The sequence below is a fragment of the Arabidopsis lyrata genome (assembly GCF_000004255.2).
Source record: "Arabidopsis lyrata subsp. lyrata unplaced genomic scaffold ARALYscaffold_8, whole genome shotgun sequence".
NCBI lineage: Eukaryota > Viridiplantae > Streptophyta > Magnoliopsida > Brassicales > Brassicaceae > Arabidopsis > Arabidopsis lyrata.
This window is the reverse complement of record NW_003302548.1, coordinates 17,571,507-17,594,656: the sequence shown is the minus strand read 5'-3', so window position 1 is coordinate 17,594,656 and position 23,150 is coordinate 17,571,507. Positions and strand designations below refer to the sequence as shown.

At 33.7% G+C, this 23,150-nt stretch overlaps 5 protein-coding genes across 9 annotated transcripts; 1 reads left to right on the top strand and 4 right to left on the bottom strand.

The window, feature by feature from the left end:
• Nucleotides 1-4,599: 4,599 nt before the first annotated feature.
• LOC9300537 lies at nucleotides 4,600-6,013 on the bottom strand. 2 transcript variants are annotated; one of them, XM_021016156.1, is made up of 3 exons: nucleotides 5,120-6,013; nucleotides 4,954-5,012; nucleotides 4,600-4,743 (listed from the first exon to the last, which is right to left on the bottom strand). In XM_021016156.1, exon 1 carries the CDS (start codon nucleotides 5,921-5,923, stop codon nucleotides 5,618-5,620), a length of 306 nt encoding a protein of 101 aa, XP_020871815.1. In that variant the 5' UTR covers nucleotides 5,924-6,013; the 3' UTR covers nucleotides 4,600-4,743; nucleotides 4,954-5,012; nucleotides 5,120-5,617. The 2 variants fall into 2 exon arrangements, with proteins under 2 accessions (XP_020871815.1, XP_020871814.1); XM_021016155.1 differs by having other exon boundaries at nucleotides 4,954-6,013.
• Nucleotides 6,014-6,870: 857 nt separating this feature from the next.
• LOC9300536 (pumilio homolog 12) lies at nucleotides 6,871-10,385 on the bottom strand. 3 transcript variants are annotated; one of them, XM_021022205.1, is made up of 7 exons: nucleotides 9,884-10,385; nucleotides 8,202-9,414; nucleotides 7,957-8,119; nucleotides 7,703-7,866; nucleotides 7,355-7,613; nucleotides 7,158-7,273; nucleotides 6,871-7,073 (listed from the first exon to the last, which is right to left on the bottom strand). In XM_021022205.1, the coding sequence occupies exons 2-6, from the start codon at nucleotides 9,344-9,346 to the stop codon at nucleotides 7,166-7,168; spliced, it is 1,839 nt and encodes a 612-aa protein (XP_020877864.1). In that variant the 5' UTR covers nucleotides 9,347-9,414; nucleotides 9,884-10,385; the 3' UTR covers nucleotides 6,871-7,073; nucleotides 7,158-7,165. The 3 variants fall into 3 exon arrangements, with proteins under 3 accessions (XP_020877864.1, XP_020877859.1, XP_020877852.1); XM_021022200.1 differs by having other exon boundaries at nucleotides 6,871-7,067; nucleotides 10,032-10,385; XM_021022193.1 differs by having other exon boundaries at nucleotides 6,871-7,067; nucleotides 9,884-10,384.
• A 3,705-nt stretch (nucleotides 10,386-14,090) lies between these two features.
• Nucleotides 14,091-17,569, bottom strand: LOC9300535 (chaperonin 60 subunit beta 3, chloroplastic). 2 transcript variants are annotated; one of them, XM_021010663.1, is made up of 15 exons: nucleotides 17,395-17,569; nucleotides 17,042-17,256; nucleotides 16,829-16,954; nucleotides 16,605-16,742; nucleotides 16,427-16,522; nucleotides 16,090-16,332; nucleotides 15,768-16,002; nucleotides 15,499-15,668; nucleotides 15,344-15,421; nucleotides 15,185-15,256; nucleotides 15,001-15,105; nucleotides 14,818-14,910; nucleotides 14,645-14,737; nucleotides 14,442-14,568; nucleotides 14,091-14,351 (listed from the first exon to the last, which is right to left on the bottom strand). In XM_021010663.1, exons 2-15 carry the CDS (start codon nucleotides 17,243-17,245, stop codon nucleotides 14,338-14,340), a joined length of 1,794 nt encoding a protein of 597 aa, XP_020866322.1. In that variant the 5' UTR covers nucleotides 17,246-17,256; nucleotides 17,395-17,569; the 3' UTR covers nucleotides 14,091-14,337. The 2 variants fall into 2 exon arrangements, with proteins under 2 accessions (XP_020866322.1, XP_020866314.1); XM_021010655.1 differs by having other exon boundaries at nucleotides 17,431-17,569.
• A 1,533-nt stretch (nucleotides 17,570-19,102) lies between these two features.
• LOC9300534 lies at nucleotides 19,103-20,039 on the top strand. The gene has a single exon (XM_021010647.1). The coding sequence runs from the start codon at nucleotides 19,222-19,224 to the stop codon at nucleotides 19,675-19,677; it is 456 nt and encodes a 151-aa protein (XP_020866306.1). The 5' UTR covers nucleotides 19,103-19,221; the 3' UTR covers nucleotides 19,678-20,039.
• Nucleotides 20,040-20,163: 124 nt separating this feature from the next.
• LOC9300533 (probable L-gulonolactone oxidase 1) lies at nucleotides 20,164-22,880 on the bottom strand. The gene is made up of 4 exons (XM_002864411.2): nucleotides 21,862-22,880; nucleotides 21,220-21,475; nucleotides 21,019-21,120; nucleotides 20,164-20,934 (listed from the first exon to the last, which is right to left on the bottom strand). The coding sequence occupies exons 1-4, from the start codon at nucleotides 22,519-22,521 to the stop codon at nucleotides 20,216-20,218; spliced, it is 1,737 nt and encodes a 578-aa protein (XP_002864457.1). The 5' UTR covers nucleotides 22,522-22,880; the 3' UTR covers nucleotides 20,164-20,215.
• Between the last annotated feature and the right edge of the window lie 270 nt (nucleotides 22,881-23,150).

Below are 23,150 nucleotides of genomic sequence, written 5' to 3'. Positions count from 1 at the left end.
ACGATCGATGACACGTGTACGGTGCGTAGCGTTATATATTATCGATGAAGGTCAGGTAAAAGACGGAAGAAAGATCTAACGAACGGTGGGGAATCCAATGAGTCAGTCAAACTGTATGTAGCAGAGAGTATCATTATGAGATTCCCACAATAAAGAGATTTTTACTTGGTAAATAAATAAATCTAGGCTTTATCAAGTGGAGTAATATGCAATTTTAAGTCTTTTTATTTATCTTTCAAAGTTTAAAACCAAAAAATTAATCAATTTAAATGCTAAAACTCAAGCTGACAACAAAATGCTAGAACTCTATAGTGTATTTTCTTCTAAAAGTCAACAGTAAATTTAATAGTATGAAGAACGAGATTTATGAGATGTAATTAAAATCTTACTCCCTCCGTTTCAGTTTAGTTGTCGTTTTAGGATTTAAATTTTGTTTTATAATAGTTGTCGTTTTAGGTTTTCAATGCAAATGTTTGGTGAAAATTCCAGTTTTATCCCTACAGTTTTAATGTTTTGGCCAATGAAATTTTTTATAAAATATATTAATAAAGAGTAAAACAGAAAATTTAATGCTTTCTTAATTTGTGTGAAAAAACCTTAAACGACAATTAAAACGAAACAGAGGGAATACTACTTTTTTGGTTAGATAGCTTTGAGTAGGTTAGGTAGTAGAAAAGATGAGCTTTTTTCATGTTTCTTTCTGATTATTAAAGAAATAAAGTCTTAACTAATTTGGCCATCATCCTCGTTAATCACCACCCTTGTCTTTTCTACTTTTTTAATTTATATAATTATTACTAGTAAAAGTTTATAATAACGTGCGTGCACTAAACAAACAAGTGATTAATTAACCAAAATTACCCATCAAACGGTTCAGTATATCCAGAAAATCCCCTCAATGCTAATCAGACCGTTGGTTACACCAGGTTTCTTAAAAAGAATTGCCGTTTTTTGGTTTCATTATATATAAATAAACACACAACTTTGAGGCAATTTTGGAAAATGTCTCTTTTCACAACTCAATACTTTTTTGTCCTCGACTATTTTGGACAAATGTCCAAGTGGATCCTGAGAACAGTAATATAATAATATTACAAGGGAAAGTAAAAAAAACCAGTCAGTACAAACTGTCTAGCATGACTGGCCATATCTATAAGTGCAGTGTTCTTACATCAGATAGATTTTGTGGATCTTTTTCGAGGATGTATCAAAATTTCGTGATTCGTCATTGTGGAATCTTATAGATGTTACGTGTTTTCATCATTTCATGAGTAAGTTTTCGTAAGCACGAGAGCTTCTGAAGAAATGCACAGGTAGACTATTGCATTTGCATCCGTATAATTGGACCCCATTGGCAGAGACCTGGCCTGCTGGCCCAAATTTTATTTGTTTTAGGTAATCACTTTGGGGTTTTTCCATTCTTTATCGGGCTGGCCCAAATTATATTCATTTTCAGTTACCACTTTTAGCTATGAAACATATATAAACATGATTCAGTTAGCTATGAAACTCACAATAAAACTAGGATCGGACCCGCATATTAGTATTTATTGATAAAATTATAATTTATTCAACATGTGGTAATTTAAACAAACTTTTAATAGTATTTTTATTTATTTATTTATTTTAGTAGTATTTTAAATTTTGGTTACTTTAAAATTATTTAAACAAAATCTATGGACAATCCCGCAAATCCGCATACATTCGCGGGACGGGTTTGTATTTCATATATGCTACCCGCGGGTCGTGTGGACCGACTATCTACAAGTCAAAATATTTTTTGTCTATCGCAAAACGGACTTAACGGGACGAATCAACTCGCTTTGACAGTTCTAATTGGAATATTATTTAGTCATACAACAAAATGAAGTTTGGACATAGAAATAATAGAATATGTATCTTATTTGTTAGATGATAGATTGAAAGATGAAGTATAATGATTGAAAATTAATTATTATTTTTTATGATTCACAAAATTTAATAAATACTTATCATCTTGTTGAAAAATTCTAAAATCATATTCAAGAAATCTTTATAAATTGAAATTTAAACTTCTTTGGTAAGCTATAGGTATGAAAATATCATAATTTCGATTTAATCTAATTAAATTAAAATTAGTTACATGGATTTCATATCTATTTAATTTACACGACCAGAATAAAAATATCTATTTAATTTACACGACCAAAATAAAAATATCAATTTAATTTATAAAACAGATGGGTTATTTGTGATAAATTTTCTAGAAATCTTTAGAAGCAAGTAAAATATCTTTCAATTAATGATAATTGGCTAAAATGAGCGAAATTAATGACAAAAACATTGATTGTTATGAAATTAGTCCCAAAAATATATGAACAAATTTATTATACGTAATTAATATATAATATTGTTCGGAATATGCTTGTATTATTAGTTACCATAAGTACAATCAGATTTTATTTGATTTCCATAAATATTTGATTTTAATTCGATTTTTCATTATTAATTTGAATTTATATTCCAAAAAAATTTCAAAGATCCGATTTCAGAATTTCGGGTCAATTTTCTGATTTTAACCCCACCCATTTTCATTTGTACTTCTCTTTTAATAGTATAGAGATTTCCCAGTTTGTGTTAATTGATTATAATTGGTGTAGATAATTGGGTATTACCACAATCTGACCTCAGACGAATCCAAAATTAACTGACACATTTATGTACTATTGTAGTTTACGGTGCTGGTGTAAATTGACATAAATAACCTTACAAAATAATTGTGTAGATATTTGTGAAACCTCTCTCATCGTTGTTTTCTCCTTCGATTCTGGGCACTCCGACGCATCAATCGATCGTCACAAGCACCAACATCAAACTCGTCCCATCTCTGGCAAGCCACCATACCAACTCTTATCCACTAATCTTTGATGCCTCATATGAATTTGAAATCCAAAATCCTCGAAGTTGTTGGCAAAGTATCGCTAGAACCAGATCTACAATGGCCAATCAAATTTTGTTGATCGGCAAAATCGAATATAATCCTCCATCTTCGGCATCTGCGGCGGTGAAAAAGCAAATCGCCACTGTAATTGTTTTGTAAGCTTTCTATAAAGTGAGAAAACTTATTATTTTCATTGTTATCAGGGTAACATTGTTATTAATTATTATTAGCAAATATTATATATGAGTTACACGTTAATATAAATATTACCCATATCGACTATTTTATCATGTTCATATAAATATTATTCAGATATTAAATATGTTAGCACGTTAACATTCTATATAACATGTTATTATAATTGTTATCATGTTCATGATGTAACAGAAAGACTAATTCTTTTTTATTGAACTGATATATACATAAATAAAAAGTACTGATTCATAATTTAAATCGATAAACATGTAATTAACACATAATATGTAAATTTATCGTGATATCATATGTTTTAGCATGTTAACCAAATAGTTACACACTAAACAAACAAATGTTTAACTATATCATCTGATGAATAGTATTATCGGTCTTGTATGAACAGTGTCAGCGAGCGGTTCATAAACAGTGTAACCGGTGTATTACATTGGAAAATAATTTATTAGATCAATGGCATTTTGTGTAATTAAGTTAAATGGGAAGGATATTTATGGTTTACTTTTGTTTTTTCTTTCCTACATACTTGATTTTCAAATTATTAACTAGATTTTACCCCGCGGTACACCGCGGGTCGATTTTTTTATAACTAAAAAATTATTTAGCAAAATTTTAAGTTGTATTTGTTTTGTTAATATTGTTTATTTTGTTTAGTGTTTCTGATTTTATAATTAAATTTTGATTTTTAATTCTAAGATTTCATCCATAGTATATTGTTTAATATTAATATCGATCTAAACCCGTTGCACCATATAACCCCGTTCCGTAAAATTAAACATCATTTGTTATTTTTTTGGAATAAAATTTTTATCCACTACGGGTCGCAGGTTCATGCGGATAAGCCGGTAGAGAGTTGCGGGTTTGCGTGTCGACCCGCCAAAAGAGAAGCTATCTTTTGAAACTTTTTGTTTTATTTAGAGGTTTTGAGAAAGTATCCCTAAAAAATAATTTTCATTATATGAAAAAAAAAAAGAAGTAGAAGAAATTGTAATATCAACATTCCCGATTTTTACATCACTCGTTACTATTAATTTTTTTTTTTGCAGATAAAAATCAGAAGTTAACTAAGTCGAGATTTTTAAAAAGATTGTGTAGAGATTTTTGGTAAATTATTGAGAACATATTTGATTTCAAAATCTTTACTTAAATAGATAAAGAAAGATTTTGTAGAGACTTTTGCTAAATATATGAGAAATGAATTTCATTTAAAAATCTTTACTTAAATAAAACAAATCTAAATAATTAATGCTAATGGCATGCCATTGTAAATACTTATCAACTTCAGGATTTATTTGCTAATTGTGATCCAAAAATGTATATATAGATGCTACAAAACTAATAAACTATTCTTTTATGGTTTTAAATTTTATTGACCCTAGATAATTTAAGAAATGAAACATAGCACCACATAGAAAAACTGAAAACATCTATTTCTGTGAAACAAAAACAAATTCTAATAAACACCTTAGTTGAAGAAAACAAAGGATTAGATATTAAGAGAAATATTAAATCTTCTCAAGATTTGAAAACTTTTACAATTTAAGTACAAAGACATTTCATCCAAGAAAAATGACAACAAAATCTTGAACTGGATTCCAGAAAACTTCTCCAACCTGCAGGAAGAAGACCAGCAAGAAGTACATTAGTAGGAGATCTCAAACTTTGATGTCTGATCTTTGACAATAACACATCATCATCATCATCATAATTCTAACATATGCAACAAAAGGTTTGAGACTTTTACTAGAAAATCAGCCCAAATGAAATTCAATTCCAAATAACACACACACACTAAAGAGAGTTCAGAGAATTGATAAATGTACCTTGCCTTATCCCGAGATCACTCGTCATTTCGGTTGAGCAACATATAATTCACAGCAAACTGTCCACAGTATTGCAACAAATGATCTTGTAAAATCACACAAGAATAAGAAAGTCCTTGAACTTGATCATCCACAACAGTTTCTGATAACATGAAAGTATGCTTACCATAGATCACATCTAAGGATTATGCCCTTTAACCTTATAGGTCCTTCACGAATACTATTTATCGACAAAAGACTGAAATCCTAGCTAAACTTCATTATGATGAGCTCCAAATCCTTAATCTACACCCCTCCTACTTACAATCATATATCTCCCAATTCCAAATCCTTAATCTCCACCCTCCTAATTCCACTAACTAAACATTCCTAGGTCAAATCGATCTTCCGAAAAACAGAATAAACTCGAATTGCTAGATAATATGGACAAGTAATAGATCAAAGCAAGCTCCTTTGACTCCTCAAGATGATGAAACCTAAAACTAAATTTGCATCACCAAATGTTCAACATCTTCTCTGATTCTATAAGCAATGATTTAAAAACCACACTTTGATTATATCCAACAATCCCAAGAAATGAAACCCAATAACCAAAACAAGAACTTTCACTATACAAAAACAGGAAAAGTAAAAACTTTACAATCAACAACAATCGGAAATTTGGTCACTCCAAATGAAGATGATAGTAATTATGATGATGAGTAACATTCGAAGAAGACGAAGATGATCCATAACCATCATCGTCATCATCACGACGACCATCAAAATATAAAATCTCTGGAGGTGGAACACAGATATAGTTCCAGAACCACAAAACGAATCGACCCAATTGCTGTAGCGGAAAACAACAAACGAGTTGCAACATCTCTCCGCTGCTGATTCGATCCGATTGTGGAATTAAGCGAAATCGCTGAAAAATCTCCGCCGATAAATGAGCTACGGACACCACCGTGTCGCCACGGAACACCATGTCTTTGCTGCAGAATCGTCTTATCTCAACAAAAATCGGTTATTTTTCTTCTTCTTTGTATTCACAATCATTTGTCTCTGTGTGTGTGAGTAAAGGTGGGATTTTTCCATTTCACATGATTCGGTTCGGTCCTAAAGAAATTTTTTTGAACCGATTCGATTTAAATCCAAGTGAAAAATACGAACCAACTTGGTTTAGAAAGGTTAAACCGAATAAAATAAGATTTAAATTTCTTTAAATGATATATTTGATAAATAATCGATTTTAAACAAAAATAAAATTGTATCAAACCGATTTATAATAAATTTCATTACTGTAGTTATTATTTTTTTTTTCAGTAAAACCAAATAACAAAGACATATATATATATATATATATATATATAGTTGTGTTGTCATCGTCCTAATACTAATTTACCAGATTCAAATACACAAAAATTCTTGACAAAAAATAAAATAAACCAATTCGGTAATAGAATATTTATTCTATCTACTAAAAAGTCCACAATCAATTGTAGAAACATAAAACCAAAAAAAAAGCCTATTTTTTAGTCTATTTGTGAAACCGATTTATATTTCGTTGTACCGCCTGTTATTGATAAACCGAACGGTTTAAGACCGAACCAAACCATGATTAGACAAAGACACTCGTGGTTAAAAAGAAACTTTGGCTCATCCTCTTAATATAGACAGGTGTCTTAGTCATCAATAAGATGGGGGGGGTTTCAATATTTGAACACTTTATTGTATATTCTAGACACAATCAGTATCATCTTGTTAGACACGATCGTTACACTTTTATTTATTCTAAAAATATTGAATTTCATCGGTCCAACACGTATGAGAAGCCAATAGGCCCAATACTATCATTTGAATCTCGACCATCCATTATTCTATTCAAAAAAAAAAAAACCATTTACTTCTATCACAAGAAACTTAACTCTAAGTTTTGATGATATTTTATATATAATATTAGATATGATCTTTCAAATTGTACAAAGAAAGGAGTCGAAACAGAGGAATTGTAGATTAGATTAAAGCCATTCTTTGAATCTTTAAAACCAAAAACCTGCGAATTATGCTCTTATTACATTACATGTACAAGGTAACTTTACCAACAACAAACACCAACATTTGCTACAAATCTGCAATTGTCAAGGAAAAAAGAAAACAAATTAACGGTAAAATCGAGAGAAAGATTAAAGAGAAAGCAAAGATTTGAGTTTTTTTTTTACCTGCCGATTTACTTCTTCGAGCTAAGTGCGGAGAGGACTTTTTTACCGTAAGGATTGGTACGAAGAGATGAGATATGAAGTTTAATGGCATCAACCAAAAGAGCATGAACATTCCCCTGCAACAATATGATCTTTTAGGGACTTTGATTCTCTATGGACTCAATCTGAATCTACCAGCAAATGTGTTTTTAGTTTACCTTAGATTGTCTAAGAGCTGCTTGAATGACATAATTTCCATAAGGATCCAACATAACTTGATCAAGACGACCATAGTTAATCAATTCTCGGATGATGCGAGCTCGGTGTTTGTCATCAGCTAGTTTCAGACACTTTTCAACTACATTGCTGCTACATTTCTGCATCGATAACTCGGTGTAGTTTCCTTCTAATTGCTCGAGGATTTCAAAGGTTGCCCATTGAAGTTGAAGCTCAAAGACATATTGAAGAACATAGTTCCTGCAAAAAAAGTTTGCATCTTTTCTCCATTATTACAATAATTAGATTAAAAAGCTGAAAGAGAGTTAGAGAGGCATCACAAAGAGTACCCAAAAGGGTCTTGAGAGAGGAGTAGAGCATTTGACGCAATTTCAGAGACTAAGTGTTGCTTTTGTTCGCCTTCGGAATAGCCAAGACATTTTTGAAGTACACAACATCCATGTCGATCAGTTGCAAGGTCAACACAATGAGTAATGGCAGCTTCGAAAAGGAACTGGAGAGAAAACAAATTACTGATCTTTAATGATGGAAACCCATTTTCATAACATTTATGTTTTATGAAAACGGTAACGAAAGTTGTTACCTTGCCGCAGTGAGGTAATAGATACTGCAAGCATCGTTGAACAACGTGATTACCGTTTACATTCTTTATCAAATTCACAATGCCATGCTTCAAAGCAGAAATGATGATTGAAATCTCCTCTTCCCTCTTAGCCGTTTCAACGATCTTTTGAACAGCTCTAGTCCTGTTTAAAATGACAATATCAAGTCAGGTAAAGATCACAACACACAGATTTATATATCCAAAGAAAACTTTTACGTTTTTACCCGTGCATATCACAAGAGATTTTGATTAGCAGTCCTGGTTTTCTAGTTATGGAATGAACAATCTGCATTCTCTGATCCTCGTTGCATACTTCGAGCAGCTTTTGAACCAAATAATTCCCAAAAGGATCTATCATAAGCTCACTGATATAGTCAATGATCTCATCAAAGATCATCTCTATATCATTCCCATCTTTCTCAGCAAATATCCTCTGCAAGAAGCGACAACCGTGCTGATCCTTTGCCAAGTAGTATATCTTCCCTCTTGCCTCTGCAAGAGAGTTATACTTTTGAGGCTGCAATGACAGATTGTTGAGGCTCATTGTGAGATGATCTTCATTGAGTTGATTCTGCAACCAAAATCTTCCATTTTGTGAATCATCTCCAGCACCATACTTTATGACTTTAGCAGTGTTCAAATCGAGCTGTGATCTCATCAAAATCTTCTCCGGATAACACATTTTCCTCACCCCATCCATGTTCCTCACACTTTCATTATCATCTTCTCCATTCCAAAACAAGTTTCTGTTAGACTGTTCAGCTCGGCGATAATCGAAATGCTCCTGTCTTGGAACAGTATCCATGCCCTGATTATTATTATAAAGATGAAGGAAATGAGGGTTCATAGACAAATACTGTTCTTCTTGCAGTTTAAGCCTCTGAAAATTTTCCTCTTCCATATTCCTCCAATTCATAGGAGATTGATAGTGAGACAGAGACTGCGAATGTGGCAGGTAATGCTGCGGCTGAGCAGGTGAGATCCCGGAAGAGAAGTTTGGAAAGCATCCAACTTGTTGCAGCTTCCTGAACATTACCGGATCAAGTTTTCTTGAATCAAACTTGTCATATACACATGGTGAGCTACTTGGTGAGTGGTAAGTAGGATTAATGAACAAAGGATGGGGAGATTCAGGAGCTTGGTTTGGGATTCCAAAGTGTAAGTTAGCCTCAGCAAATGAAGTGGTAAAAGCGCGGTCATCAGGAAGATAATGTCCTTCGAATTGATCCATCTTCTTGATGGATTGTGATGATCTGCTTGAGCTCATACATATAGGGAAATGGTTATAGTCGTTTCCTGAAGTAACTTTTGGAATCTCTCCAAGAAGCTTCTCAAATTCATCAAGCTCATTTCCTCTTCTCTGATCCATCTGAGTAGAGAAAAATGCAAACTTTCACCTCCAAAACTGTGATAGACCAATGATTTTACTCTTGACAACTGCAACAAAGCAACAACAACACTTAAAGCTTAAATCAGATATATAAAAGATCTTAGTGTCACAAGTTGTTGTTCTTATTCTTATTCTAAAATGTAATAATAATCCACCACTAATCAGCAACAAAATATTACTATTTGTCTCTTACTTCAAATCAAGAAAAAAAAACTCACTGCAACAAAACATAAGAACACAGACTGTCACTAGCTAAATCACTCAAAACCATAGACTAAAAAAACAGTAATTTACATGAACATTGTGAGATCAAAAACTAACACATAAATCATGAGTCCTAAGCCAAAACAAAGCGATCAAAATTTTAGATATTCAAAGCAAAGAAACAAATTTTGGATATTTTCATCAGATCAAACTGTGCGGACGATAAAACACAGCCAGAATCTAAATGATCGTAGACAAAAAAAACAAACAAATCTTAGAGAAAGACATGAGTTTTGAGAGAAGAAAAAAAACCCAGTAACAATGTACGACGATCAGTGATGAAAAATCCGATCTTTATGTGTCCGATCAAATCTTCATGCTTTTTAGACGAAACCCACTAGAGAAAAAATCTCACTGACGACAATGACAGATAAATTTGTTCTGAGAGAGAGAAGAATACCAGTGAGGTTGAAGAAGCACCATTAACATATAAAATCACCAATCTGAAAAAGGTGATGATTATGAATGGTAGAAAAATATCTCACACACGCAAAGAGAGAAAGGGAAAAACAAAAGAAAGAAGAAGAAGAAGAAGAAGAAGAGATTTAAAAACCAGAAAATAAAAAGAAGACAATTTTTTTTTTCCTAAAGAGGAAAATAAAACGATAGAGAGATTAATGAAAAAAATTTCCAGGGAAAATTCAGAGGAAAATGCAAAGAGAGTGCGAGAGAGAGAGATAGATATAGAGAGAGTGTTTTATATTTGGTAGGCGGCGTGAAGAAGAAGGAGAATTTTAGAGAGAGTCATATAGTTTTAGTAACAAAATTAATTGATTTGTGTTATAAAAAAAATCGGATCTTTGATTTTTTATTTATTTATTTTAGATATGAGAAATGGAGAATTGAATTAAATTAAAATGGAAAAAATAGATAAAGAAAAAAAGAAGGTGAGAAGAAGAAGAGAAAAAAAAGTAAAATAGGGATGCATGAAAATGGAAAGGTCTTTTATGATATTTGGTCACAAACTTAGAAGTCTCTCTCTATCTTCTTTTGGTACGTTTCTGTCCCTTTTTTTCTTTCGTTTTATTAATGCTCTCTGTTTTCTTCTATATCTCTCTCTCTACATTTATATTTTACGCGTAGTTTGTGTATGTATACACGTGTTTATAACGTACGTTTAGTAATTAATTGGGTTTCTAACGTGATTAATCTAGGAATTATAGCATTAATCTTTGTATTATGTATCCCCCACGATCAATGCTTTTTTGTCATTCGCCAATGTTTTGGTTCGTATCATACCATTATGGAGGATTGGAGGTGATACAAATTTAAAAAGGATATATGCGTCGATTCAAGATTAAACACTTTTGCTTTATGAATTTTGTTTTCACTCTTAATGAAATCTGTAAAAAAATAAGAGTTATCGAAAGATGTGATAGCTTGGTAAGAAAATACTTTCTCTATTCCTAATAGATTTTGATGTTTTGAGTTTTTTTTTTTTATTGTTTTACAAAGATTGATGTTTTGTATCAACATCATTATTACTTTCATTTGCAATTAATAGAGAGAAATATAATTAATCTTTTTAAACTAACGAAAAAATAATAAAATATTTAAAAGTTATTTTTTTCTTAATTTATATGAAAAAATCTTAGAAAGAGAAAAAGTATGTGTTATCACATCTTTCAATCACTTTTACATTATTATTATTTTTAATTAGTTTAATATTTTTTTTTTGTCAACAACACGCATCCATCAAATTCGATTATAATAACCAAATCTGTAAAAAAGCTAATAATGACTGAAAGATGTGAGAACTCAAATTTTTTAGCTAGTTCTTCAATTATAACCTATGCTCAGTATAGAATCTTTTTTTATCAACAACATGCATTTAATATTTAGATTTGACTCAATTAAACGTGTAGAAAAATTAAGGTTCCCTAAGAGATGAGACAATTGATGTATAGTATTTTTCTTACAAACAAAGTATTTAGACATGTCATTTTTATAATTTATGACAATTATTTTATAACATATCATTTTATAATTTAAACATTTTAAGTTGTGTAGAATTAGTTTTTTTTTTGTTTGTTTGGTAATAACATAATTATTCAGACAAATAGTTTAAACATTTCATACAATTAGTTGAAAATGAATGAGTTTTGCTAATTTGTTAATTATTCCAACTTCAATCTACATGTAAAAAATATTTCTCTCACTCGGCTTTGTATTGCCACCATGAAATCTATTTCTTTTCTTTTCAATTTTGAATGTCTCGATTTCGTTAAAATGACTCATAACAAATTGCTACGCACTAATAAATCAAACGTTGAAAAGAAGTTTCTAGGAAGACTACTAAATTGTTGCCGTTTACCTTAAAATCATTATCAACTTGGAGCATCTTTATTTGTAGTGTTTCACTCTTTTGAGTAATAGTAAAGAATATTATTTTATACTAATTTGTAAGTTCGGAGAAAAATAAATAAAACCGTAAACATCTCTAAAAATAGAACAGTTAAAGTCTTGAAAAAACCTTTTGTTTTTGTTAATTGCTTGAGAAAATAACTTAGAGCAACCCCAATGAGGGTATTTTAGTGGGTTTCTCTGATTTTAAATAATAAAAAGTAATAGATATGGATGAAAGATAAAGAGACAAAGTTCTAAAACAAGAATTTTTGGAAAGAGGTTGAGAAACTCAAGTGACAGATGGCATGATATAACTTGTCAATTTTGTTATTTATGATCAAAAATATATAAAAATAAATTAATTATATTAAAATAATTAAAATATTATTTTTAAGAAACTGATAAGGATTTTAAGTTTCGTGATACTACCTGACGTATGTTTTCAAATTTTAAGTTTTTTTGAATAACAATATCATGAGTAAATTCGAACTAACAACAGATTCCTTTAAAGTAGGTTAAGCTTTCTAAAGATAAAAAATAAAATATAAAAATCAATCAAATCATTCAGCCGTCAAAAATCATTTTTTTTATTAATATATTATTTATCTTCTTGAAGACGAAAAAAAAAAAGAGAGCGAATAGTGACAAGCACAACTGGAACCCTAATTTGAATAGCTCACAGTCTATCAATTTATTGCAATCAAACATCTTCTCCATTGTCACGTGATCTACAAGCTTAAAACGTTCAATGCAATTCTCAGCTCAAATATCACTTGTTTTGATCTGGATAATAACACGACCGAACTATATGTTTGTCGAGCCAACCAGATTTAACTCTCATCATCAAGTCACCAGAAGTAAAAACATATAATTTACATTGAGAAATAAGTGTTTTAGATCGGACATTGAAGACTCTAGTGGTGGCTTTTGCCTCTTGAAGCTATAATAGTATGATTATAACTAAAACCAAGAGAACCGAAATGGGTTGCTCTAAGATCTACAATAGATATATCCTATAATCGTTTAATTAGAAGAAAAATATGTGGCTAGAATCGTTTAATGTCATTGCAAAAATAGTATAACTTTACTTGCAGTTTCTGAAGTATGATTAACTTTATAAATGCTCTTAAAATTGTCGAAATTTGTTTCTCATCAAATACCCTTTTGGTAGCTTGAAAAAAAACAAAAAAGTTAGCAGTAAGGAAATTTCAAGGAAGACAACTAAGTAGCTATCTCTTGCGTACATTCATCATCAACTTTAAAACTCTAAATTTTGGTTTACAAAAAAAAAGGTTATGAACAAGTCCGAAAAAACAAAAGGTTATGAAAGAGTGTGTCAGAGAGAGAGACTCATAGTTATAGTGGAACCCACTCGAAGCTTTTAAAGTAAGATTGACTTTGAAAATGCTCTTAGAAAATTTCTCTCGTCGATAAATACTTTGTATATATTGAAGAATAAACCAAAACGTTGGAAATAAATTACTAGGAAGATCACTTACTTTACTATATTTCTTCAGTTTGCTGACAACTCTAAAACTCAACAAATGTGGTTTTATAAAAAGATCGATGAACGAACAAGAAATAAAGATTATGATGAGGATTCATATTAGCACTAGAAATGGTTGATTTTAAAAAAAATCTCCAAATTTTTTATAAAAAAACCTATCATTAATAATAGTTTTGTTAAAATTTAGTAGTCTTTTTAAATTCTCAGCTTTACAAATGTTTACATGGTAGTCTTTTTAATGTTTGGGGAACACTTACAAGTAATAGACAATATACTCCACATTATGTCATAGTCTATGCGCTCATGTAAAGAGAATTGTCGAACTAACCAAATAGATTACAATTTTGACTGAGATATAGCGACTGCAACGAACAGAAATCAAGATATATATATTGGCTATGGAAGCCACACACAAAAAAAAAAAATTAGTATTTTGCTTGATAGTTGCTTTTTTTTTTTTGGTAAGGAACCGGGAGACAACAACATTACACGCGAACCCGTCGCGGACGCAAAGAACCTAGCCATTGATAGTTGCTGGCTCATGAGATTTCGTATATATCGCTTCATTTCGTTTTAATTTGAGAGAAAGAAATAAAAAGAAAATGATACTCTAACCAAATCAAATCTATTGACCACTGCAAACTGCAAAATCATATCATTCTTTCGTGAAGGATCATATTGAAACACTTGATCATGAACCAGAGAACACGAAACCAAATTATATGTTTCTTCAGGTCACTGGAAAAACATAATTTTACATTGGCTAAAAGATGTTTCATATCAGGAAATAAAGAGCTTGGTCGTGGCTTTTGCTTCCTCCGAGACTACTCTTACTCTCTTCTCAATTGCTAACTTAGAAGCCGTAACCTGAAAATCGACAGAGATTTGTTGTTAAGAAAATTTGCAGATTTCGCCGATAATTCAGAGGATTCAAGAAGAATAACTAACGAGACATACCTGAATTGTCCATAGGGTTACCAGCAGGAGCTGCTGATTCAGGCTCCTTGATCTCCACAACCACACAATCAGACATCAAGAATGTCTTAGCCACAGATGAAGCATGCTCTAAGCAACATCTCACAACCTTAGATAAGAAAATCTCGGTTAGCACCAGAAACAGAAGATTTCAATCTGTGAAAAAAGTAAGAAACTTTGCTCACTTTGGTTGGATCAATGATTCCTGCAGCCATTAGATCTTCGTATTTGCCAGTTGCAGCGTTGTAACCGTGTTTTGGGTTGTCGCTAGAGAGAACCTGTCAACCGAAAAAAGCCATTCACTTAGTTTCTATAGCAAAAGACTCAAACTTGCAATCTTTATAAGGAGATTGATTACCTTCTCACTGACGACGCTACCATTTACACCAGCGTTCTTGGCGATTAACTTCAGTGGGTAGCTCAATGCTTTCTTAACAATGTCAGCTCCAACCTGAAGTTAGGATGATTTGTGAATTGGCCTAATAACCCGCAAACTCATTATTCATGTTTTCTTTGTTATGTGCAACACTTCGAGACTAACCTTTTCTTCATCGTTTGCTAGAGTCTCTTTAATGGCATCCACTTTCGATGCAAGTCTTAGCAGAGTACATCCTCCTCCAACAACAATACCTTCTTCCACAGCAGCCTAATTTAAAGGTTCAACAAATTAGTCTCTACCATATGATTGAAACATTTCAAGACTCTTTGCTTAGAGATGATATTACCTTTGTAGCATTAAGAGCATCTTCAACTCTCAATTTCTTCTCCTTAAGCTCTGTCTCAGTTTGAGCTCCAACCTAAAGAATATAAAACGTTTAGATTATTCTTCTTATTACCTTTAGTTACGCTTTTTGCATCATGTGATTTGTTTCTTATTATCTCACCTGAATTACAGCAACACCGCCTGATAATTTAGCAATTCTCTCATTAAGCTTTTCCTTTTCATACTCTTGTTCAGCAGCCTACACAAACACAAAGACTTAATCGCCGCAAAATAAATCCATTTTACTGGGAAATTTCAATGTTATTTGAGACGTACCTCAATAAGATTCTTGATCTGTTCAACTCTCTTCTTCACAACTTCTTCAGTACTTCCATCACCAACTATCGTCGTGGTGTCTTTTGTGAGAACAACTTTACCAGCATTACCTAAAACTTCTGGTCCAACTTTCTCCAACTGAAGCCCAACTTCTTCCCTAATCACAGTAGCTATAAAGAGAAAAACAAACACCGCAACTTTAGAAACTAAACATGTCTTTTTGAATATAGAAGCAATAATGAAAAGAACATTTAGTATATTGGTCTAACCTCCTGTAAGAGCAGCAATGTCATCAAGGTACTGGCTTTTCCTCTCTCCAAATCCAGGAGCTTTCAAAGCAGCAACTTTTATTGTACCACGAAGCTTGTTAACAACAAGAGTCGCTAATGGCTCTTGCTCAATATCTTCAGCAATGATCAAAAGCGGGTATCCGCCTTTAATCGCATCTTCCAGAATGTTGATAATGTCTCTAGCATTTGTTATTTTTTTGTCAACAAGAAACAACTACAAAAGCAAGAAGAGACATCAAGTTTAAAAATCTCGTGGTTTTTGATCAGCTATTAAGAGTTAACTAATAAACAATAATAATACCTTGCAGTTCTCGTATTCTGCAGACATTTTCTCACTGTCGGTGACAAAGTAAGGAGAGATATAACCACGATCAAATTGCATTCCTTCTACCACATAAAGGCTGTTCTCAGCGCTTTTTCCTTCCTCAAGAGTGACAACACCCTTACGACCAACTTTTGCCATTGCTTCCGCAATCATATTGCCTACTTCGTAATTGTTTCCTGCACTAACCGCTGCAACATCTGCAAGTTCACTGTCTTCGACCTGCAACCCAGGACAGAGCTTTAATCATGAATCCTCTTAAGCAATAAGCACATGACTAGAGCTATGATTAAAAATCTAATTAAGTCAACAATACCTCCTTTGACATTTTCTTCAACTCAGCAACAAGAGCCTTGGTGGTTTTCTCGATTCCTCTGGTAATCAAAACCGGATTTGCACCAGCAGCCACCACCTGCATAATTCAATTCACATCATATCACAACAACAAAACACTGTTTGTTTCAATTGACATAGAAAGACCATAAATTACAAACCTTTACACCTTCAGCGATGAGACCTTGCGCAAGAACAACAGAAGTCGTAGTTCCATCACCAGCTAAGTCATTAGTCTTGGAAGCAGCTTGTCTCACTAGCTTAGCACCAATGTTCTCAACTGGATCATCAAGCTCAACCTAACAAAAAACCATAACTTTCAAATCTAAAATGTGATTTTCACACCAGATTACACATTAAACACAATAAGAGACAACACCGTTACCTCTCTAGCGACTGTAACACCGTCATTTACGATTCTAGGGGAACCGTATTTGCTCTCCAAAACAACATTCCTGCCTTTAGGACCTAAAGTAACCCCAACTAAATCCGCAAGTTTATTCACACCAGCCTACACAATGATATGATATGTTACTCAACAGAGAACTAGAAGTTCACAAAATCATTGAAAATCGAATAAACACATCATTGGACTCACTTGAAGCTTCTTAATCGCAGTCCCGTCCTTATTGAAATGCAATTGCTTAGCCGCATAGATTTTAGGAAACCTTGCTTTCCTCTGAGCAAAAGTCTGACTCTTTCCAAAAGAGCTTGATGAGATCGAAACAAAAGATGACAATCGATTCGAAGGAGGAGCCAAACATGAACCCATTGAAGACGTTGCGCTAAAAGTTGATGCCATAGTTTCACTCTCTGCAAAAATCACATCAAAATCAAAACTTTATTGCTTCAATGAATCTTAGAAACCCTAACGGCACAAATAAAAATCAAAACTTTGTAATCATCGACACAAATCAAAACAAGTGTATCTGAAAGCAAACAACTTTTTACCTAAACTTCAACGAAATGATTGAACTTTACACTTACTGAGAAAAGCGATCAAGAGATGGATCAAGGGTTTTAGCGACTGCGAGAGGTTTGGTTTTCTTGTGAAGAAGAAATTCGATTTATGCTATTGTAAAGTTATGATTTTTATTTAATTTATTCGATACAAAGTGTATTTGGTTGCATAGCGCAAAACGAACTGGTGAAGTTCTCTTCAAGGTTTCAGGTTAAATCTGAGCCGTTGGATCAGTTGAATTTGGAAGTATCTAGAACACTTAAACCCTAAACCCACCTACTCTCTACTCTCTTCACGTGCGAGTGAGTGAAGGTTTCTTGCAACACTTTGATCAACATTGATTGACACGTGTAGTTGAATTCAAAACGACCTCGTTTCGCTTGTCATATATGAACAGAGACTGCTCTGTTTTGATAACAGAGTCATAAGGAATTGAGGACCAAAACATTGATTAGGTTTTAGGAACTTACACGAGTACAAACTCTAGCTTCTCTATAAACTTTACCTAGTCGACAAAAGTAACCTTTGCTAGGAGCACAATGAGTATCATCAGAACAAATACATAGTCCTCCCTCCAATGCACATCCTTGTTTCACAATTGTCACGTTTCCTTTTATTCTTAGAATATGATCGGTCCTGTTAACGATCTCTTGAACATCGGTTGCAATTCGAAAGTTACTTGAGAGATAACCCCAAGAACGCCTAGAGAAACTTTGGCTGCGTGAAATTCCTCGGGATCTATAGTCTCGCTAAGAAACCGAACCTTTACATACCCATCAGAAGCCAAACCAGGAGTCACCATTCTTATCTCGGTCACGTTATCATGAACCGCAAGCCCGCACTTCCTTTACCCCACAAGGAACTTCCGTGAGCACCTGTGCCCATCATTCCTCCAACCGTAAGGCCCCACCAATACGGTGCCTGTGGCAACTTAACTGTTTCTTCGATCAGCTCCTTAGAGTCACACCGCTCTCAACCGTCAAAGTCTTGGCTTCCGGGTTGATTTTCACCACATGGTTTAGTTGGTGCTAATGAGAATCCCGTCTTTGCCATCAGTGCAAACCAGCTTCGGGAAGCTGTGAGAGTACCGAGTCACGACCCGCATTTTTTGGCCGGCTCTAGTGGCTGCAGCCACTACAGAGACCAGATCAGCCTCGGTCCTTGGGTACTCCACCTTTGCTGCTTCTTTGCATATAGAGCGTCAGGAAAGGCCCCTACGAGTTTGTAACCGTGCACATTGTGTTTCCGAATTCACACTTGACAGGATCATCCGGTGGAGATGAGGAAGCAAATGTGAAAATGCAAAAGATCAAACTTAGCCAAATTGCCCATTTTGTAAGTTTACAAAATTAATTGAAATGTTTGGGCTCATTAATCTATAAGTTTCGATATATCATAACATCATGTGATCCACATGGTTTATTAGAATAAGAAATTAAATCAAATTGTTAGACCAAAAAAAAAAAATTCATTAAATAAGGTCTCAGAGGACAACAATTTATGTGGATAGAAGACATTGCTGTATTATTGGGGCATGTAGGGGTGTGATTACATCACATAGTTACTGACTTGCTCAATATAAAAATATATGAGATTTGGCTTACTATAAACATTTTTCTAGTAACATATCTAGTTGTTGACCAAAAAAAAGAGTAACGTATCTAATTTCCATATATACAATTCTCTTTAGTCAATATTGTTACTAAATTCTTTATATCAAAGGATTCTGGATTGATCTACTGCCATAATAAGAAAAATGTGATCGTGTTCTCAATTCTGTATTTAATATACCGTATATATTTGTATGCATACATTAGATGCGTAAAAGTGAGAAGAAGAAAATTTTTTTAAGAATCAGAATGAAAGAACAGATCTTTTACCAGTTTCTAGTCGTAATCATGTTGTTGTCATCATCTCAAATTCAGGGGGAGAGATGTGATGATTCAGGCATAGAATTTCTGAGGGGATGTCCAGATTCTATCGACAAGGAGCTGCCAACTCCACCAAGACCATCCCAAGATTGTTGCACTCTTGTCCGAATCATCGGGATGAAATGCATATGCGAAGTCATCAATAAGAGAATCGAAGCCGTCATTGATATGCAAAAGCTAGTCAATGTCGCGGCTGCTTGTGGCAGCCCTCTTGCTCCTGGTTCACATTGCGGAAGTAAGTCCCTACCCACTTTTTTTTTTTTTCCGGTCAATATAATTCGGTTTGCAATTGTTTTTGTTGGATTTTACAAATTTAATAAATTCATTTCTTCATTTAATTAGTTATAAGTTTTAGGTTATGGTATCTTAATTATACATTTCATTTGTTTGTGATTTTTTCACAGGCTACCTAGTTCCCGGTGGCATGGTGAGACATCATCACGGGTAATTTGAAGACCGCCCCTATTCTCTATCTTATTGAACTTGCCTAGTTTGTATGGCTTCTAGAAATAAATAATTCCAATTCAATATTGCTACGTACAATAATATGTTTTTTTTTTTTTTTTGTTCAAAGCGTACAATATGTTTCCAAAAACACATATTTGGCAAATCAAATTAGATTTTAAAATATTAATGGAGAAAAATACCTGTATGTTACAAATTCTAATTAGGTATGCATTTTACCGGTTATTAAATGTGAGAGATGGAAGACCAAACAACAAATCCAAGGAAATGTGAGTAGGATTGTGGCGATGAGCCAAATTTGGTGGTTCAAATTAGCTCAATACTAATCCTTAAAATAACCATAATCGTATTTGAAGCTATTGGCAACAATTAATTTCGTAGGATTTTTATTTCATTAGTTTAGATGTAATCACTCTTAATAAGCGCTTACAAGAGTACAAACCCTAGCTTCTCTATAAACTTTACCAGGTCGACACATATAACCTTTGTTTGGAGCACAATGAGAATCCTCCGAACAAATACAAAGCCCTTCCAATGCACATCCTTGTTTCACAATCGTCACGTTTCCTTTTAAACCTAGAATCTGATCGGTCCATTCTGTAGAAAACAATCGGGACGGATCTAATCTATCCTTGACTTTCAAAAACGCGTTTGCGTTCTTGTACTTTCTAATGGCACCATCAAATGCTAGGTTCCTGTTTTTCCCCCAATGAGGCAACGCGTTGTATTTCAGTATTGCCATTTGCTCGATCTCTTCCATGTAATCCTCGTAGAGACGTGGTGTCAAAGGATCATCTTTGCTTCTGTAGTAAGTTAGGTCAAAGTCTAAACTTTTTTCTTCTTTCCCTAGATAAGCAGGAGAGGATGTGACATAACGGATTAGAACACCATAGTTGAGTTCAAGGCCGCAGAGAGATTTTGGTTCAATCTTCACAAGTGCTTTGATGTCGTTGATGAAATCTTTGACATGTGTGAGAGGAACACTTAATGCTGTTTGGTAGAAAAACTCGCCTCTAATGCGTGGATCCCAAGGACAAGATGTAATCAATCCGTTCCGATGACTGTCTAGACATGCACCGGACGACATCATTCGGTCTTGGCTTCCGATAACGGGATAGCCTGTGAATATAACGCCTGCAGTGGAATTTTACACTTTTACCGTGATTCGACATGTTATAAATTAAAAAATCTTATATGGAAACAATCAAGAGATATTACCATTATTGGTCACACCGTATGAGATGACAAACAAAAATGATGCTAGTCGCTTTGCTCTCACACACTTCTTGTTTGCCTCACCCGACGACTCCTCATTCTCCTCTTCATTTCATATTATGAACCAAAGTTGACATAAGAATTAAGAAATACTATAACTATATATATATATATATATATATCTTGACAAATGAAGAAATGAACCTATGGATCTGCTGATGGCTACAGCCACAGAGAGTTGTGAACGGAATGGGAAAAAATTGAACAAGCCATTGCCTGAAACGTTGGCAGGAACGCGATCATCAATTCGATACACCACTTTGCCTTGGCTTGGTAACCATAGGAAATCCGCAAACTCATGTTTTTCCCCGAAAGTCACGGCTTGATCTCCGAAATCCGTATCATTTTTCATCTCATACGTTAACGATCTCTTGAACATCGGTTGCAGCTTGAAAGTTACCTTCCCAAGTATACGATGAACAATAGAAAACGTTAGAACTTAATAAGAAGTTTCGAGTTTCTTTATGAAAAAGGTTTTAAAACGAGCCAGGTTTTAAACCAAGTCTGTCCATTTTGGATAGATTATATGATCATCCATATCCAAATGACCCTACCTGTCTTTATATTCGGTGTATTAACTATTCGTTTAAAATTTATCATATTCGAACGAGTACATAGACGTGTTCGAAGTGGGACTGCATATATGACTACTCTGTTTTGGATTATTCAAAATTTGGAAATCATTAAAATTTTATATAAAATATGCAAAATCACTTAAAATATCCCAAGAACGCCTAAAGAAATATATAAACGATTAGAGTAATTCGTAAGTGATCTATGTATTACCTGAGAGATAACACCAAGAACGCCTAAAGAAACTTTGGCTGCATTAAATTCTTCAGGATTCATAACCTCACTAAGATCCCGAACTTTCACATACCCTTCAGAAACCGAACCGGGACTCACCATTCTTATCTCGGTCACGTAATCATGAACCGCACTTCCTTTACCCCACAATGAACTTCCGTGAGCACCTGTCCCCATCATTCCTCCAACAGTAAGTCCCCACCAATAAGGTGCGTATGGCAAAGCTAGCTCCAACTTAGCCGCTTCTTCGATCAACTGCCTTAGCGTCACGCCGCTCTCAACCGTCAAAGTCTTGGCATCCGGGTTGGTTCGCACCACGTGGTCTAGAAACTTGGTGCTTATGAGAATCCCGTCTTTGCCATCAGTGCAAACCAACTTTGGGATGCTATGAGAGTACCGAGTCACGACCCGCATTTTTTGACCGGCTTTAGTTGCTGCAGCAACCACAGAGACCAGCTCAGCCTCGGTCTTTGGGTACTCCACCTTTGCTGCTTCACATAAAGAACGGTCGGGAAAGGCTCCGTACGAGTTCATCACCGTGCATACTGTGTTTCCGGACTCGCACTTGACAGGATCATGGGGAGGAGTCGAGGAAGCAAATGTGAAAAAACAAAAGATCAAACTGAGCCAAAAAGCCATTTCGTGAGAAACTTTTCTAAAATAATTGCAAGGGAAATGTTTTGAGCTAGCATCCTCTCATTTATATATTTCATTGAGTTTCAATATATCAACATCGAGTATTATTAAAAATATATTAAAAGCGACCTCTAATTTGAGCTTTTGTGGTATATGATATGTAACAGTATAGTCACATGATATTATTAAATAGATATTAAGAGCGACATGTAATTTGATGTTTTGTGGTATATGTTAAATAATATCACATTCTCAAAATAATTCACAAAGACCAAAGAGATCAAATCATTAAATAGAATTCAGGGAACAACTTATGTGGACACTGGTCCTAGCTATATTATTAGGGCTTTTAGGGGGTAATTACATCACATATTTACTCTTTAATTAGAAAGTGATATGGTGAATTGAAGAAATTTGACTTACCATATATAGATATCTCAGCTAAGCCTTAAACAACTTTTTATATTATTATGAACCTTTTGTAGACCTTTATTAGGAACCATACTTAGGTTGACCCCTGGGGTGAACCTTTAAATTCACCCAACAGATTATAGCCAATCGTTTTGCCATGTCATTACTAATACTAGAGAATTAAAAAAAAAAACACAATTAAAAAAAAGGAAATCAGAAAA

What these genes read in the sequence shown, in the direction of transcription:
- LOC9300537 (XM_021016155.1), bottom strand. Translation starts at nt 5,923, where the DNA reads ATGGTGTTCCGTGGCGACACGGTGGTGTCCGTAGCTCATTTATCGGCG.
- LOC9300536 (XM_021022205.1), bottom strand. Translation starts at nt 9,346, where the DNA reads ATGGATCAGAGAAGAGGAAATGAGCTTGATGAATTTGAGAAGCTTCTT. An exon ending in TATTACCTCACTGCGGCAAG is followed by an intron (nt 7,867 to 7,956) that starts GTAACAACTTTC and finishes TTTTCTCTCCAG; the next exon opens with TTCCTTTTCGAAGCTGCCAT. An exon ending in CTCTCTCAAGACCCTTTTGG is followed by an intron (nt 7,614 to 7,702) that starts GTACTCTTTGTG and finishes CTTTTTTTGCAG; the next exon opens with GAACTATGTTCTTCAATATG.
- LOC9300535 (XM_021010663.1), bottom strand. Translation starts at nt 17,245, where the DNA reads ATGGCATCAACTTTTAGCGCAACGTCTTCAATGGGTTCATGTTTGGCT. An exon ending in CATTGCTGCTCTTACAGGAG is followed by an intron (nt 15,669 to 15,767) that starts GTTAGACCAATA and finishes TTCTCTTTATAG; the next exon opens with CTACTGTGATTAGGGAAGAA. An exon ending in TAGCAAACGATGAAGAAAAG is followed by an intron (nt 14,911 to 15,000) that starts GTTAGTCTCGAA and finishes TCCTAACTTCAG; the next exon opens with GTTGGAGCTGACATTGTTAA.
- LOC9300534 (XM_021010647.1), top strand. Translation starts at nt 19,222, where the DNA reads ATGCGTAAAAGTGAGAAGAAGAAAATTTTTTTAAGAATCAGAATGAAA.
- LOC9300533 (XM_002864411.2), bottom strand. Translation starts at nt 22,521, where the DNA reads ATGGCTTTTTGGCTCAGTTTGATCTTTTGTTTTTTCACATTTGCTTCC. An exon ending in AGCCATCAGCAGATCCATAG is followed by an intron (nt 21,121 to 21,219) that starts GTTCATTTCTTC and finishes TATGAAATGAAG; the next exon opens with AGGAGAATGAGGAGTCGTCG. An exon ending in ATACGGTGTGACCAATAATG is followed by an intron (nt 20,935 to 21,018) that starts GTAATATCTCTT and finishes ATTCCACTGCAG; the next exon opens with GCGTTATATTCACAGGCTAT.